Below are 13,348 nucleotides of genomic sequence, written 5' to 3'. Positions count from 1 at the left end.
GCCCACAACCTTCTGAAGTCACTGTCTGGAGGAATCACTGTTTTTGAGCTGAAACCATAGTCCCCCCTTGGGATTGTCAGAGTCATTGAGCGTCATTTCCCAAAAATGGTAAAACTGAAATACAGATGAGGGAAACATTATTGAGTTTGCCACCCTTAAGGGAGAATGTGTCAATTAAAACAAGTGTTAATTCACTGCACTAAGGAGATTGATTACTACCTGAAACTCTGTCACTGTAATAATAAGAACATGCTAAAATGTCCTCATGCTAGTCGTGTAATTTAAAAACTAATTTGGCAGAATGGAGTTGGTCACTTCAGATCATTCTGCCTGAGATACTGTTTCTGACACATGTACAGAGCTTGGGCAGAGAAACACAACAGGTTAATGATTATGACACATATTTGCCAAAGGTGAAACACTTTGTTTCTATATATATATATATATATATATATATATATATATATATATATATATATATATATATATATATATATATATATATATATAGATTTTATAAAGGAAAGATTTGCATAAATAATATTAAACTACATAAAACACAGGTGAAAACAAAATTACTTCACGAAGACAAGACACATAACAGATATATATATATATATATAAATATATGATGATCCATGATGTGATGATGTATGATGTGTAAGCCTCAAACACTTCAAAGTTACATGCTAAGAAAAGGAGTCACACCTTTTATTCATGTAGACTTCTGGCAAAAGGAGAGTTGTATGGCTTTGTCAAAGGTAAGTTCCACTGAAGAAACTTTTATGGCGTATAACCTCAGTGACGTTGAGTAAGTCAGGTCAGGGCCCATCCTACACAAAGTGCCAAGAGGGGCTTATATAATCCGGACTATATAGCAAGGAATATGCAGATAGAATTTCACAATTTAAAAGTGTTTTCCTGCTGTAAGGCATGCAACAATACATCATTGGCTTCCTTGGCAACAGAGCAAGCCAGTGAAAAAAACAAACAAGCAATCTGCCCATTAAATGACAAGCTGAGCGTTGAGTCATGTCTTGCTATATTTAGACGCCTCACAAGTGCTTTTTCAGACTCAAAGGTCCCGGTCAGCCCTCACTTGCTGATTTCTCCACAGATAAGACATAGTTCATTTAGGGAGAATATGTGGGCTTCAAAAGCAGTCAGCAAAACTGTTGAATGTACCTTTTTTTTACGCCCAAACAGATTGTTGCGGTGAAAAACAAATACATATCTTTATCTTGTTTGAGTTAATATATATATATATATATATATATATATATATATATATATATATATATATATATATATATATATATATATATAACCAATATATTAACTTAGATTACATCAGAGTAGACTAGAAAGTCAGAAGTAAAGTAAAAATAAAAAGTAAAATGTTTTTTTGTGTTAAAATAGTCTGTAAAAAGTTTTGTTGTCAAATTTGTGTTTTATTCAAATATTTAGAGAATAAAAAACATGTTGCATTCAGATATTTGTTTCCAACATGTTTTTGTTGAAAAAAAAAGGAATTGTCAATGATACCATGTTAAACTATTATTGCTTATCAATACTAACCCCCAACATTAAGTAATTAGAGGGAAAAAAGAACAAATACACAGACATTGCAATTTAAGTTGTAATCAGTTATAGATTTGTTTGACTTATACTGTAATATGACAACGTATCCTCACATAATTGTTCCAATGATAGTTTACGAAAAGAAACATTCTTGTTTTTGTGTGTGGAAATATTTTTAGTCAAAACAACACAGATATGATGTTTTTTAATGATATTCTCCATGTCCGCCCCATTAACTTAAAAAGGACTGGCACCAGAATGTCTGGGACAAATGCAACACTAGAATACTGTCAGAATGACCTAATGACCATTTCTTCTTTTAAATATTCCTTAAAATAAAGTGAGACACATTTAGAATGTTTGTGTTTACAACTGTGAAATGTCTATAGTTAGATAAATGTTTCAGTCTTGACCAAAGTGGTGGACCAACAACTGACTGAGAAATATTGGATATTTGAGTAAAGTTTGGTCGTATTATTAGAATCGATATTATTCTTAAATGTGACAATTCTTTAGCAGGATGGAACTGTGCATCTGGACTTATAAGATAAGGGCCAAGCCTTTTCTTTATGTGCATTTCTCAGGTGGAAATCATTGATGCCGTGTGTTATCTCTCTCCGTCACGAGTCCCTTTAGCAGTAAGAATGGCTGGTCTCCAGCGAAAGGCCGGCACTGTATTTGTGTGGGGCGATGCCAACAAGAGCAGACGGTGCCTGAGATGTCCGATATCTCCCTCTTGTACCTGGAACCACCAACCACTGTTACAGTCCGTTGCCCTGCAGTTATCAGAAGAAAAAAAACAGGAGGTTCTTAGCAACTATGTAACTACCAAGAAAGCGGTAACATACTTTATAGAAGAGCATTCATTTATAACATGATTGTTTGCTTCATGGTTTGTCTAATTTACTGAAGGTTAAAGTTCACACGCTTTTATACGCTGCTATGAAACAACAACTGCCTGCCTGACTGAACTCGGTCAAAGGGAAGTCACTGCAGCTCAAAGATTAACATTAAGCCTTGGTGTCACATAGGTGGAATACGCCCGATTCTGACGTCAAATTGACTTGACAGGTGATGTGTTGCCAAGATGCACTTTGTGCTGGAGTTTTAAGAGGGGAATGGAGCTGGTAAAAAGATGCCTGGCAATCTTGTGAGAACACACCATCTGTAAAAATTAATGTGTTAATCAAGTGTGTCACCGCAAGTGCAAAAGAGAGGCCATTGGGTGAACGATTCAGAGACGTCGAAGGTAATTCTCCCAAATAGATCTGGCCTCTTTTCTGGGAGGATTTGTGTAACATGTAGATTATTTGTACGCGTTGAAGATTCACACTACTGTAAATCGGTCAACATTATGGACACAAATGAGGAAGGCTTGAGCATGTTGTGGTATGAAGGTTTAATCTAAAAACATATATTGTGTGATTGATAATGATGAAGCTTATTTAAGCAACACATCAAATTGAGCAGCAACATGTTTCACAGTTAGACATAAAAAGAAGAAAAGAGATCATACATCGCAGAAACACATAAATACAGTATATATTTATAAACACATATGAATACATCCGAATCATTTTCTGTCATACATAAAGAATCCAAATACAACATACATAATGTAAAATCTTTGTACAAAACTAATCACTAATATACTTTTAGGCACAGTGTCAGGTTAAGCTGTGCAAAAGGTACAATTTATATCTAAATCAAATATCACATTTGATCACAATGGGTGCCAACAGTATTAGCCAAAGAAGGAACTATATGGTGTATAAGCATGTGTCAGAAAACATTCGACAGGGGTGTAAAACAACAGGAGCAAATGCCAGGAGTTGAGTTTTCATTAAAACATAAAAAATGTATCTTTCTAGAAGACAGACATTACATATGAATCATTACACAATCGAATGACCCCTAGATCATGTAAACAACATAATGTCAATGCAGGTCCTTAAATAAAAATGGAAAATGTTGTTTTGGGGACTTTAAGAAAGTATACACCTGTGACCTCTTCACATTTTTTTTCACATCTGGAGTATTTTGATGTCACACTGTACAAAGTACAAAAGGATAAATGAAGCATGTTATGGAATGTGAATTACTCGGGCTATCCCGCTTGACAGGCTGGCAATGACATCAGAGGAATTTAAGCTTTGTGCTTCAACTCGGACAAAATAATTTGTTGGCAATACAATGTGTGTGTGTGTGTGTGTGTGTGTGTGTGTAAGTGTATGTGTGTGTGTGTGTGTGTGTGTGTGTGTGTGTGTGTGGCTGCCTCCATGTGGTCACATGAAGGCTTGACCGTCTCAGCTGGCTGCATCAATTTGTTTTGTGGGATATTACATTTGATGGTAATTGGACAACACTGCATTTAAAATATGACTTCAGTAAAAGTGCAGAGGTGTTAGATAAAATGTTCACAACATATCAAAAGCAAATTATGCAGAATGGTACCTTTCAGAGTGTTGGATCTATTTACATTATTTTCATATTATTAATTTCTATGACTAAAAAGCATTTTCAATTCAGCGTATTTGTTGTAGCTAGTGGAAGTGGAGCTTGTGTAACTACACAGTGTTGGCAGTGTAAAAAAAAAAGAAAGTAAAGGCTCATTATATATTTTATGTGCTAAATCAAAATATGTAAAGTAGCTACTTTAGCTGTCAGATAAATATAGAGTAAAAAGTACAATATTTCTCTACTACAAGCGTCTCAAAAATGTACTTACAGTCAGTGAGTAAACCTAGTGAGTTGCTCTCCATCACTGTCACACACAAATGATTGTGATTGCTTCAGACAGTTCAGTGTTGCCTGGCCACCACTTACAGACATTAGCAGCCTGCCCTCTAGTGGTGAAAGGAGTCACACACAGGCTTTCTGTAAACTATGACGTAAGGCTCTAAGAAGACCAGAGGATTGAGGATGAAATGTTTTTATTGCACTATATGCATCTTCCCAATTCTCAGAATCCAAAATCCTCATCTCCATCCTCATCTGCATCCTCATCCTCATCTGCATGTTCAGCATGATGTGTTTGCTCTGGTTGTGATGACCAATACAGAACTCTGCATTAGAAAAGGGAAAAAGTTGAAATCAGTGTATGATACCAACTACTATCTGCCTTTCGCCGGGTGCATCTTGACTTCACAGGTAAGGTATTCATAAGTTTATTTGCTGTTTATGTCTCATGGTGTAGAAATAAAAGATGTGTTTTACCCCAGGGAGAGGAACAGCAGCAGAAGCGAAGCAGTTAAACAGGCGGTGAGAAGCAGTGGCAAGGGGAGGAGGAGGGAGCGGGGGGGCGAGCCACCAGGCGCAGGGAGCAACCGCCCTCCTGGGAGCAGAGACAGGTCGAATATCTCCTGCAGCTCTGTGTGGCCTGCCAAGACCTGGGGGGTCACTGAGACGGAGCGACACACAACAGGCGAGCATTTCAACTCACGCTGAAGACAAGAAACAACTAGTAATGGTGAAGGGATATAGGAGGAGTGATACAATAAAAAGACAGTTTATTGAGTAAAAACATTGTTTTTGTAATAATGAATGTCTGAATACATTTTAGCACAAATATATGTGAGATATTAGTTTTTATACTTTGTAATTCATTTGAGACATTAATTATGTCATTGAGAAGAAGAAAACTTTACATGAACACTTATGAAATACAGGGAAGTACTTATGCACATATGCAAAGCTGTATGATTATGCAATTCCATACATGTAGATATATAAATACGCATCCACTCATTTACATACATCTGTACAAGGCATTTAATTGATGGCCTTTCATTTCGTTTCATAAACTGTCAATATTTAATGGATTTTATTTCTTCAATTGTTCTAATTTACTTTAAAATACCATTTCCCTCCTCCCCCCCAAAGCTATTCTCAGTATTCTGACCTTATTCATGCTGCATCTGGATCTTCTAAGCATATTCTCTCCTGACGTTTGAAGGAGTTGTTTTGTACTCATCACAGTTAATTCTTCCTCCTAAAAGTGGTGTATCTTGTTACCTGAGAGATAGTAGTACAGCCGGACAATGGAACGCTGGCCTGAGTAGATCTCACACTGGTAGGTGCCCTGATCCTGCAAGCTGGTTGAAGGGATGGCATAGAGCCGGTCCAACCCCACTGTCACTTCTTTAAACTGATCCACCTTCCGGGTTTTCACCTGTCCAGGCATACATTTGTACAAATACTTATCATTTATAATCTGCACAGATGCAAATGCTGACTTTATATGCGTAAAGTAATAGTTGTGGGTAATACGCCGGTATACACTTTCATTGATACCACTCTCGTAAGCGTAATTATGAATCCCAATGCATGTCTTCACACCGGCCTGCTTAGGCAGAGACGATTTGTTAAAGTTAGGCCTCGACCTTAGAAGTTAAAGTACGGATAGCCCATTGATCAGGGCACATTTCTTTATCTTTACGCAAAGCTATACCGACAAAGCTGAGTGCTGATCTAGCCTTTAGTCTGATGATTTTTTTTTTGCCAGAGTTGGGACATTTCAACTCGTGCAAATTCGCGCCGCGTCCAACTCTGTGCGCCCCAGTCCTAAGTCCCTCATTCATTCATTGACACCGAAAAGGACCTCCGGCCAACTGAAAAGCTGTTGCGACTGGTGAACAGCTGTTTTTACGTTGGTACATTTGGTGTTAGGAAGCGAAACATGGAGGGACTTAGGACCGGGGCGCACAGAGTTGGACGCGGCGCGAATTTGCGCGAGTTGAAATGTCCCAACTCTGGCAAAAAAAAAACGCGTGACTCAGAGTTGCGTCAGCCAATCAGCGTTGAGAATCACCGCCGTCCTGCCGTTGCTGAATCAAATGGCTGAAATAGCGGTGGTAGCGGCCGCCATTCAGACGCTGTTGTGGGACTACGGATATTATTATGAACCCAGACACCGTGGCGTTTGATGTTCCGACGTATGTGGAATTTACACAACAAGTATAAAGCAGAACTCGTGATTATTTCCATGGTGTATGGCGGAAACGGTAACGGTGTTTCTACGGAGATAAGCCACGAAGACCGCAGTTCCTGGAGGAGTCGGTGAAATTCACCGAGCTGTGTGCGTCTACGGATGATGTTTTAAACCCAAACACGAGGGCCAGGTTTTTGGGACCGGTTGAACCGGTATACCGCACAGCCCTACTGGCAACCTTGTGCATTGCTCAGGGGTTGATGTCACTCAGTGAAACGTCAAGAGAACATTCATGGACGGGAGCCACAGGGGTGAGGTTGTATGTTTAATGAATCCTTTACATTCTTATTTAGTCGTCAGTGATTCAGCACTGAATACTTAACGCTGACAGGTGACCGGGTCAGTTTAGGTTAGCTAGTGAGGCTATGGTGCTAGTTAGCTTGCTTTACAGACGTGGAAGAACCGCTACGTTTTGTGGCAACGTTTTGTGGCAACGTTTTGTGGCAACGTTTTTGGTCCACTTTAGCGCAGTGAGCTCTGTGCTGAGCTCTCATGTGCATGGCAGGAGTTGAGTTGTCAACACCCTTGAACAGTACATTATTGTAGATACAGTACTGTCTCAAGTACCTTATTGCTTAAGTAAGGTAGCCCAGGAAGGCTTCAGTTGCCTCTTTCCAAGTGTTGACAAATAAAGGTGCTGTAGTTTAAAAGCAGCTGTTTCATGTTTTGTGGAAGCTTTACTGATTAATAAATGCAATACATTTATATTTGAATAGTGGTGTAGAGTAGTGGTAGATGGATGACTTATTATATTATATAAATAGTATTTAATATGTTTCAATAGAAACAGTAAAGAAAAGGTAGTTATAACAATTAAATATTAAATTATGTTTGAGCTAAGTACATTTTATGTTTAAGGAAGAAATTTGAAGGTAAAATGTATTTGAACATTTTGGATAAGTGACAATTGTTACTAGTAAGTAAACTTAACTTGATAATTTTCCAGAGTAAACGGTTTCTGTGTGGAAATTGTTACCTAGCTTTTAAATGTCACTCCAAATGTTTTTCAGTGTAGCCTGAGTAAATATTACTATCAAATGCTGAGTAAAGATTACTATCAACGACTGAGTAAAGATTACTATCAACGACTGAGTAAAGATTACTATCAACGACTGAGTAAAGATTACTATCAACGACTGAGTAAAGATTACTATCAAAGGCTGAGTGAAGATTACTATCAACGACTGAGTAAAGATTACTATTCAAAGGCTAAATAAATGTTATGTCTCAGAAAATAAATTTGAAGTAAAATGTACCTAACCATTTTGGATGAAAAAACATTGTCATTAGTAAGTAAATTTAACTTAAAAAATGTCTGAGTAAAAAATACTTACAATTTCTGTGTGGAAATTGTTACCAAGCTTTTTTTTAAGTAAATGGCACTCCAAATTATTTTCAGTGTAGACTCATTGTCTCCTGGCCCCAGCCTCATATTTAACACTCACACACAAGTGTGGTATCAATGTTCACATTTAACTCTTGGGAAGAAAAGCCCAAATGCATTTTAATTAAAATGTTGAACTATTTTTGTGAAAAGTAAAGCAGTGAATGGTTCTCCGTATAGAAAGCTACCTCTTCTGCAACCCTCCAGATCACCTGGATGTCGTCTGGTAAGTGAAATGGCACTTCGCACCACATTTGGCTCCTACTGTTCTCTGTTGCGTTAATGTCTTTAACTGTCACACACACACACACACACACACACACACACACACACACACACACACACACACACAGAGAGAGAGATAGATAGAGATAACATTCACAGGGGGCAGCTCTGAGCCTTCCTTAATGATAATCCTTAAGCCCACTGAGGAATGGAGTAAAAACGATGATATGCTAAACAGTGGCTGTGCTGTAAAGGGTTGATATGAATACCATCGTGTGTGGGAGTCAACAGTCACCTTGCATAAAGAAGCCAAGGACTTAAAGAGCACCTTGGGGGCTCCGTGTAAAAGATATAATGTGTGGAAATAAAACCTTGCCTTGGTCTCTCTTTCAAATTTCAAGTTTCTGTTAAGAGCATTTCAAGGATCAAACACGGAGCGTTTCAAAGGATCAAGAGTGGATGCTTATGAGGGTGAGAATATAGTTATGTAAGGATGTGTCAAATCTGGATTAGAACACATTTTCGTATTTAGAAATTGTGATGTAACAGTGTCACTAACCCAATATGTTGGATTATTAATACTCACCTGGACAGTCGAGAGGGAACTCACAGGAGTCGTACTGGCAGGTAATACAGTTGTATACTGCACCTGCACTCTGAAAACCTGATGGGTGCGTTTAACTAACACTGATACAAGATATCTTTTATTTTTATGATGTAAATGATGTTACTGAAGAGATAAAAAAAAAGACACTAACCACAAGGAGGGAAGCATCCAGAGACTGAAAACACAAGGAGATAGAAGACTAAATTATATTACGATCAAATGAATTGATTCAGTGCCAACATCCAGAAGTATGAGTCAGTTCAACCTGACTGCTTCCTTTATTCTCCACAGTATTTGAAAGGGCTTAATAACATAACTATCTTATTACAGTGAGTACTGAGATCTGAGGGAGCTGTAATGACCTAATATGGGCCAAACCATAGATGAAAAGATGAAGGAAATGGGGAAGAGACCATGTCTCACCTCGAGGCAGTTTGGAGGCAGCTGCGATGAAATTGTCTGCGGCTGTCTGCAATCTTTCTTCATACACTGTGTCTGATGGATAGAGAGGAGGAGGAGGAAGACTGGAATATTTGGCTCAACACATACTGGTGAATTGTGTGCTTTAAGGCATCATTTTGAAATCCCTCATTTCTAATTTCTGACCAATTCTGATGCTCTAAAGACTCATTAAATTGTGCAGTTGTCTATCCGAGCAGGTGTTTAGCTACCTGCATTCAGCTTTTCGTGGAACTCTTCCACAATGGGCATGATCTCTGCATCCAGAAGATCTTTCAGTTGTTTGTCATAACCTCCACCTGGAAGAGGGACACAACTATGACTGTGAACATAATGTTTCTGTTGAAAGATTCTAAGAAGAAATATCAAAAAGATAATTTTCCGCACCGACTCGTCCAGCCTCAATTACTCTCTCCTGCTTGTCGAATATGCGGTCCAGCATCCTGAAGCAGCCGTCAACATTTCTAACATTGTGTTCAGTCAACATGTGACCCCAACACAGGCGACCACTGTCTGCAGCATGAATAAAGCAGCGATAGCAGCCCAGAGAGGTCTGGAATAGCAAGCTAACACACACGAGACGCACAGCAGACGTAAACATTGTGCAGCACGAGCAACAGACTCAAACAAAGGTTTCTGTATGAACTGTTTTTATTCAAATCCTGGGCTCGTAGTGACCACAGCAGAGTGATGTGTATCTTGACAAATCAAAGCTTTGAATATGAATTCTAGGTACAAATCCCACATGCAATTTAACAAAAGATCTTTAAAATGCTCATGATACCTCAAAGGTATTTAAAGGAGAGTATCACGGACTTCCCTTCATTCTATTGTCTCCCCCGATTTCCTGCTGCCTCAATGCACCAGTTTTACCGCAGAGCACAGAGATGGAGCGAGCCAAGGTGGGAGGCGGCGGCGTAGGGGAGAGGGGCAGATGAAGAGGGAGTTAAATGCTTGTGTAGTAGAGGGACAAAGTGGGAAGCAGGTTGGTAAGAAAACTCGAGACAAATACACAAAGAGTAAAAGTCTAACTGGGGAGATGGAGAGTCAAAGCCAGATAGGAAGAAGAAGAAAAGGGAACAAAAGGATCATCATTAGAATAATGAGCGGCGAGAGAGAGAAAGCGCATATTCTTGCTGGTGGAGTTAAGAGAATTTGAGAAGTAGTGGTGAAATAATGTTGGGGAAAAAAGGAAAATGAAGCGAGGAGGAACAAAGAGGAGGGTGCAAGAGGAAGGAGAGGACATCTACGTGACAGACAGAGGCAGAGGAGGAGGAGGAAGAGGGAACAGGACTACAAATCAAGTCGACTGCCTCATCACATCCTGTATCCCCCACTCGGTCTCCCATCCTGCTCATCCCCCTTCACCCCCTCTCCTCCCTGGTCCCTCGCTCCCTGTGCATCTCCATGGCAACCAGACAGGGTGCCTAATACATGAACTTAATATATTTCCAGTGGCAGCTGGGTACTAATGCATTCATCCGTCTCCACACAGACAAGCCAATCAATATTAGGCAAGAGTCTGCTCCAGGACTACCAAAGTCAGACGGTCGGACGTGGAAAATCCCAAATACGTGCCTGCGGTGTGTTTGAGTACATTTTACAATTTGTTGCTCCACTTCGATAAGGAAATCTTCTCATGAGCATACATACATATTTTTTTTACAATTTAAAGTTGCAAATAAAAATAAGAATACTTTGTATGAAAGATGACACTTATTTTTTATCCAAAGAAAGCGGAATAATCAAAATAATGTTTTCAATTACAATTATTTTAAGAACTGGTGCTTCATGTAAAAATCCAGTTTTTTGACTCAATGTTGCAAAGATATAGTGCATTAATTGTTTTTTTATTTATTTACGAATACTGAGATTGCAAGTTTAACACCTGTGTTTTGTGTGTTTTTAGATGTCAGACGGAATAAAGACAATACAAATAATACATTAAAACAACCTTTTTTTTGGCATAATTTATTAACATTCTAAGGTAGAAAACACTGCACTTCTCCAGTACAAAGCCCACAGAACATAACATGCACACGATGTACAAATAACCGATTTCTGAAAGTGACGTAACTGACGGGGTCACAACCCTCGGCTGTCTTCCCATTAGCCCCCATTGAGGGATATAGCACAAAGCCAGCCAATCGGGTTGGCCCCCTGAGTGTCTGTGCTGCAGGAGGAGGGCGGTTCTTCATCATCATGACAGGTAAACTTATTCTGACGAAAAAAAGCCCCTTTTTTCGTAGGATGTTGAAACTGAATGCAGCCCTGTTCCCGAGGACCTCGCCTGTGACCTTTTTGACCTCACAGGTTAAGGGTCTCAGGGACAGAGGGGCATACTGAGGAATTAAAATACACAGGGAGGCTTTAAATATGTGTTCAAAGTACAAAAAAGCGACGCGGAGATGAAACGTATTTAAAGAAAGAACCGCAGAGTCGCTGCACCCAGACAAAGACATGACCTCATCTGACATTTGGATCCTGCGGCACCGATTGGTCTCCTCGCTTGCTGCAGATCACAAGCAAAAATAGTCAGGTTAATTAAAACATAATAATCACATATTTGTCATTATTTCATCCACACTAATGATTTGCACTAATGACAAGCCAAGTAACATTTTTTTACAGCAAGGATCCTATAATCTCAGCAATGCCGCAGTTGAGACAATTAAGGAGAAACAATTAATTTTAAACTGTTTATACATCATCGGCATTTTTTAACATCTCTAGCCAGCTCTGACAAATTGCAGTCTTTTCTGAGCTCAGTGAAAATAAACTCAATGCCTATGTAAGAAACATTAAGAGCAGATTTATAGTCTAGAAACTAACTTATATATTCAAAGAAAAGAGCAATTATCTTAAGTTCTTAGTCATTGCTCGAACCCTTTCCTCTATGTAAGACACATAAATAGCCTAAAACCTAATTTATGCGTCATAAAAACAAATTTTTTTCTTTACTTTATGAGAATTGCTAAAGGTTTAATCCTTCACAACTCCCTACATTAATCCAAGTTAGGTTTTGTAAATTCTAGAGGAATTTACAGTCCAAATGACGGACTTATTATTAATATGTCATAATATATTTTATTAGTCCAATAAGAAGAGCAAGACGGGATCTTTCTTCTGACTTACCAGTTAAGATGAAACGAGAGCAGGACAAGGTGGGCACAAAAGACATAAATCCTGGAAATAAAGTAATAAGTATAGAAACCATTTTATCAAACATATCAACGTAAAACTTTCTGTATCTTTTGGTGATGAAAGAAAGGAAATGAACTGCTAGAAATATCAGAATTCAATGCCACCCACTGGTAGACAGACAGAATGACACAATGACTGGGGAAGACTAGAATATGTTCATGTGTTGTAGAAAAAGGAAAATCTGCACATTTTGAAAAAATGAAATGTTTTCATTACGTGAAACACCTTACTGTGAATGTGAATAAAGGTGCAAGGTGCCTGCGTCATATTCTGCATCAAATCGAACTGCATTAATGCACATTATGTATTGCTACAGTAATAGACATTTACTTTGTAAACTGCAGGCCTCAAACATTTTTGGAATACAGGGGTGTGATTTTCAGATCATCTCTGTTAATGTTGCATGTGAAAGGCACGGCAGGCGGATCAGACCACAGGGAGTAGCACACATGTCATAACTTCACCTAGAAATTAATTGTGCCTTTAGGTTTGTTTTAAATACAGTCATTCATGTCAGTATCAATAAAACCAAACATAATTATTCATGACAAATGACATGGCACAAGTGACATGAAAATGACTGCCTACCTTATCTCTTTCCCTCCTTTCCTCTTCGGTACATTCCCATCTTTGTCACTAACACACCTCACTTAATCAAACATGTCAAGTCACACACTGGCCAAGTCAACGTCCCAGTTCGATATAAACTGGTGTCGTGTTGTCCTGTCCTCGTCAATTGTCCTTTTTTTTTTTTTAATGGTATATTGCACCAAGAAAAAGAAAGAAAGGAAAGATATGCTAATTTCTATGTTGAACACATTTGTGATAATTGCAGCAGGTGTAAATACATTAAAATTCCTCGACAGCAGCTGATTTTTTTTTACAAATTTACCTGCCA

At 38.6% G+C, this 13,348-nt stretch overlaps 1 protein-coding gene across 1 annotated transcript in view; it reads right to left on the bottom strand.

Moving 5' to 3' along the window:
* The window catches only part of spaca6 (sperm acrosome associated 6), a gene marked incomplete at both ends in the record, with an annotated part of 47,333 nt that extends 37,486 nt beyond the window's left edge, over positions 1–9,847 (bottom strand). The window contains 8 exons of the mRNA XM_079228083.1: positions 4,798–4,981; positions 5,596–5,752; positions 8,144–8,247; positions 8,767–8,844; positions 8,939–8,962; positions 9,211–9,282; positions 9,459–9,545; positions 9,634–9,847. Coding sequence (XP_079084209.1) covers positions 4,798–4,981; positions 5,596–5,752; positions 8,144–8,247; positions 8,767–8,844; positions 8,939–8,962; positions 9,211–9,282; positions 9,459–9,545; positions 9,634–9,847 — 920 coding nt within the window. The remainder of the gene's footprint in view (positions 1–4,797; positions 4,982–5,595; positions 5,753–8,143; positions 8,248–8,766; positions 8,845–8,938; positions 8,963–9,210; positions 9,283–9,458; positions 9,546–9,633) is intronic.
* Positions 9,848–13,348: the final 3,501 nt, after the last annotated feature.

The sequence above is a fragment of the Taurulus bubalis genome (genome assembly GCF_910589615.1).
Source record: "Taurulus bubalis genome assembly, chromosome: 12".
In the NCBI taxonomy this organism is placed as follows: domain Eukaryota; kingdom Metazoa; phylum Chordata; class Actinopteri; order Perciformes; family Cottidae; genus Taurulus; species Taurulus bubalis.
Note: the sequence above shows the minus strand (reverse complement) of the source record. Positions and strands in the feature narration are given on the sequence as shown.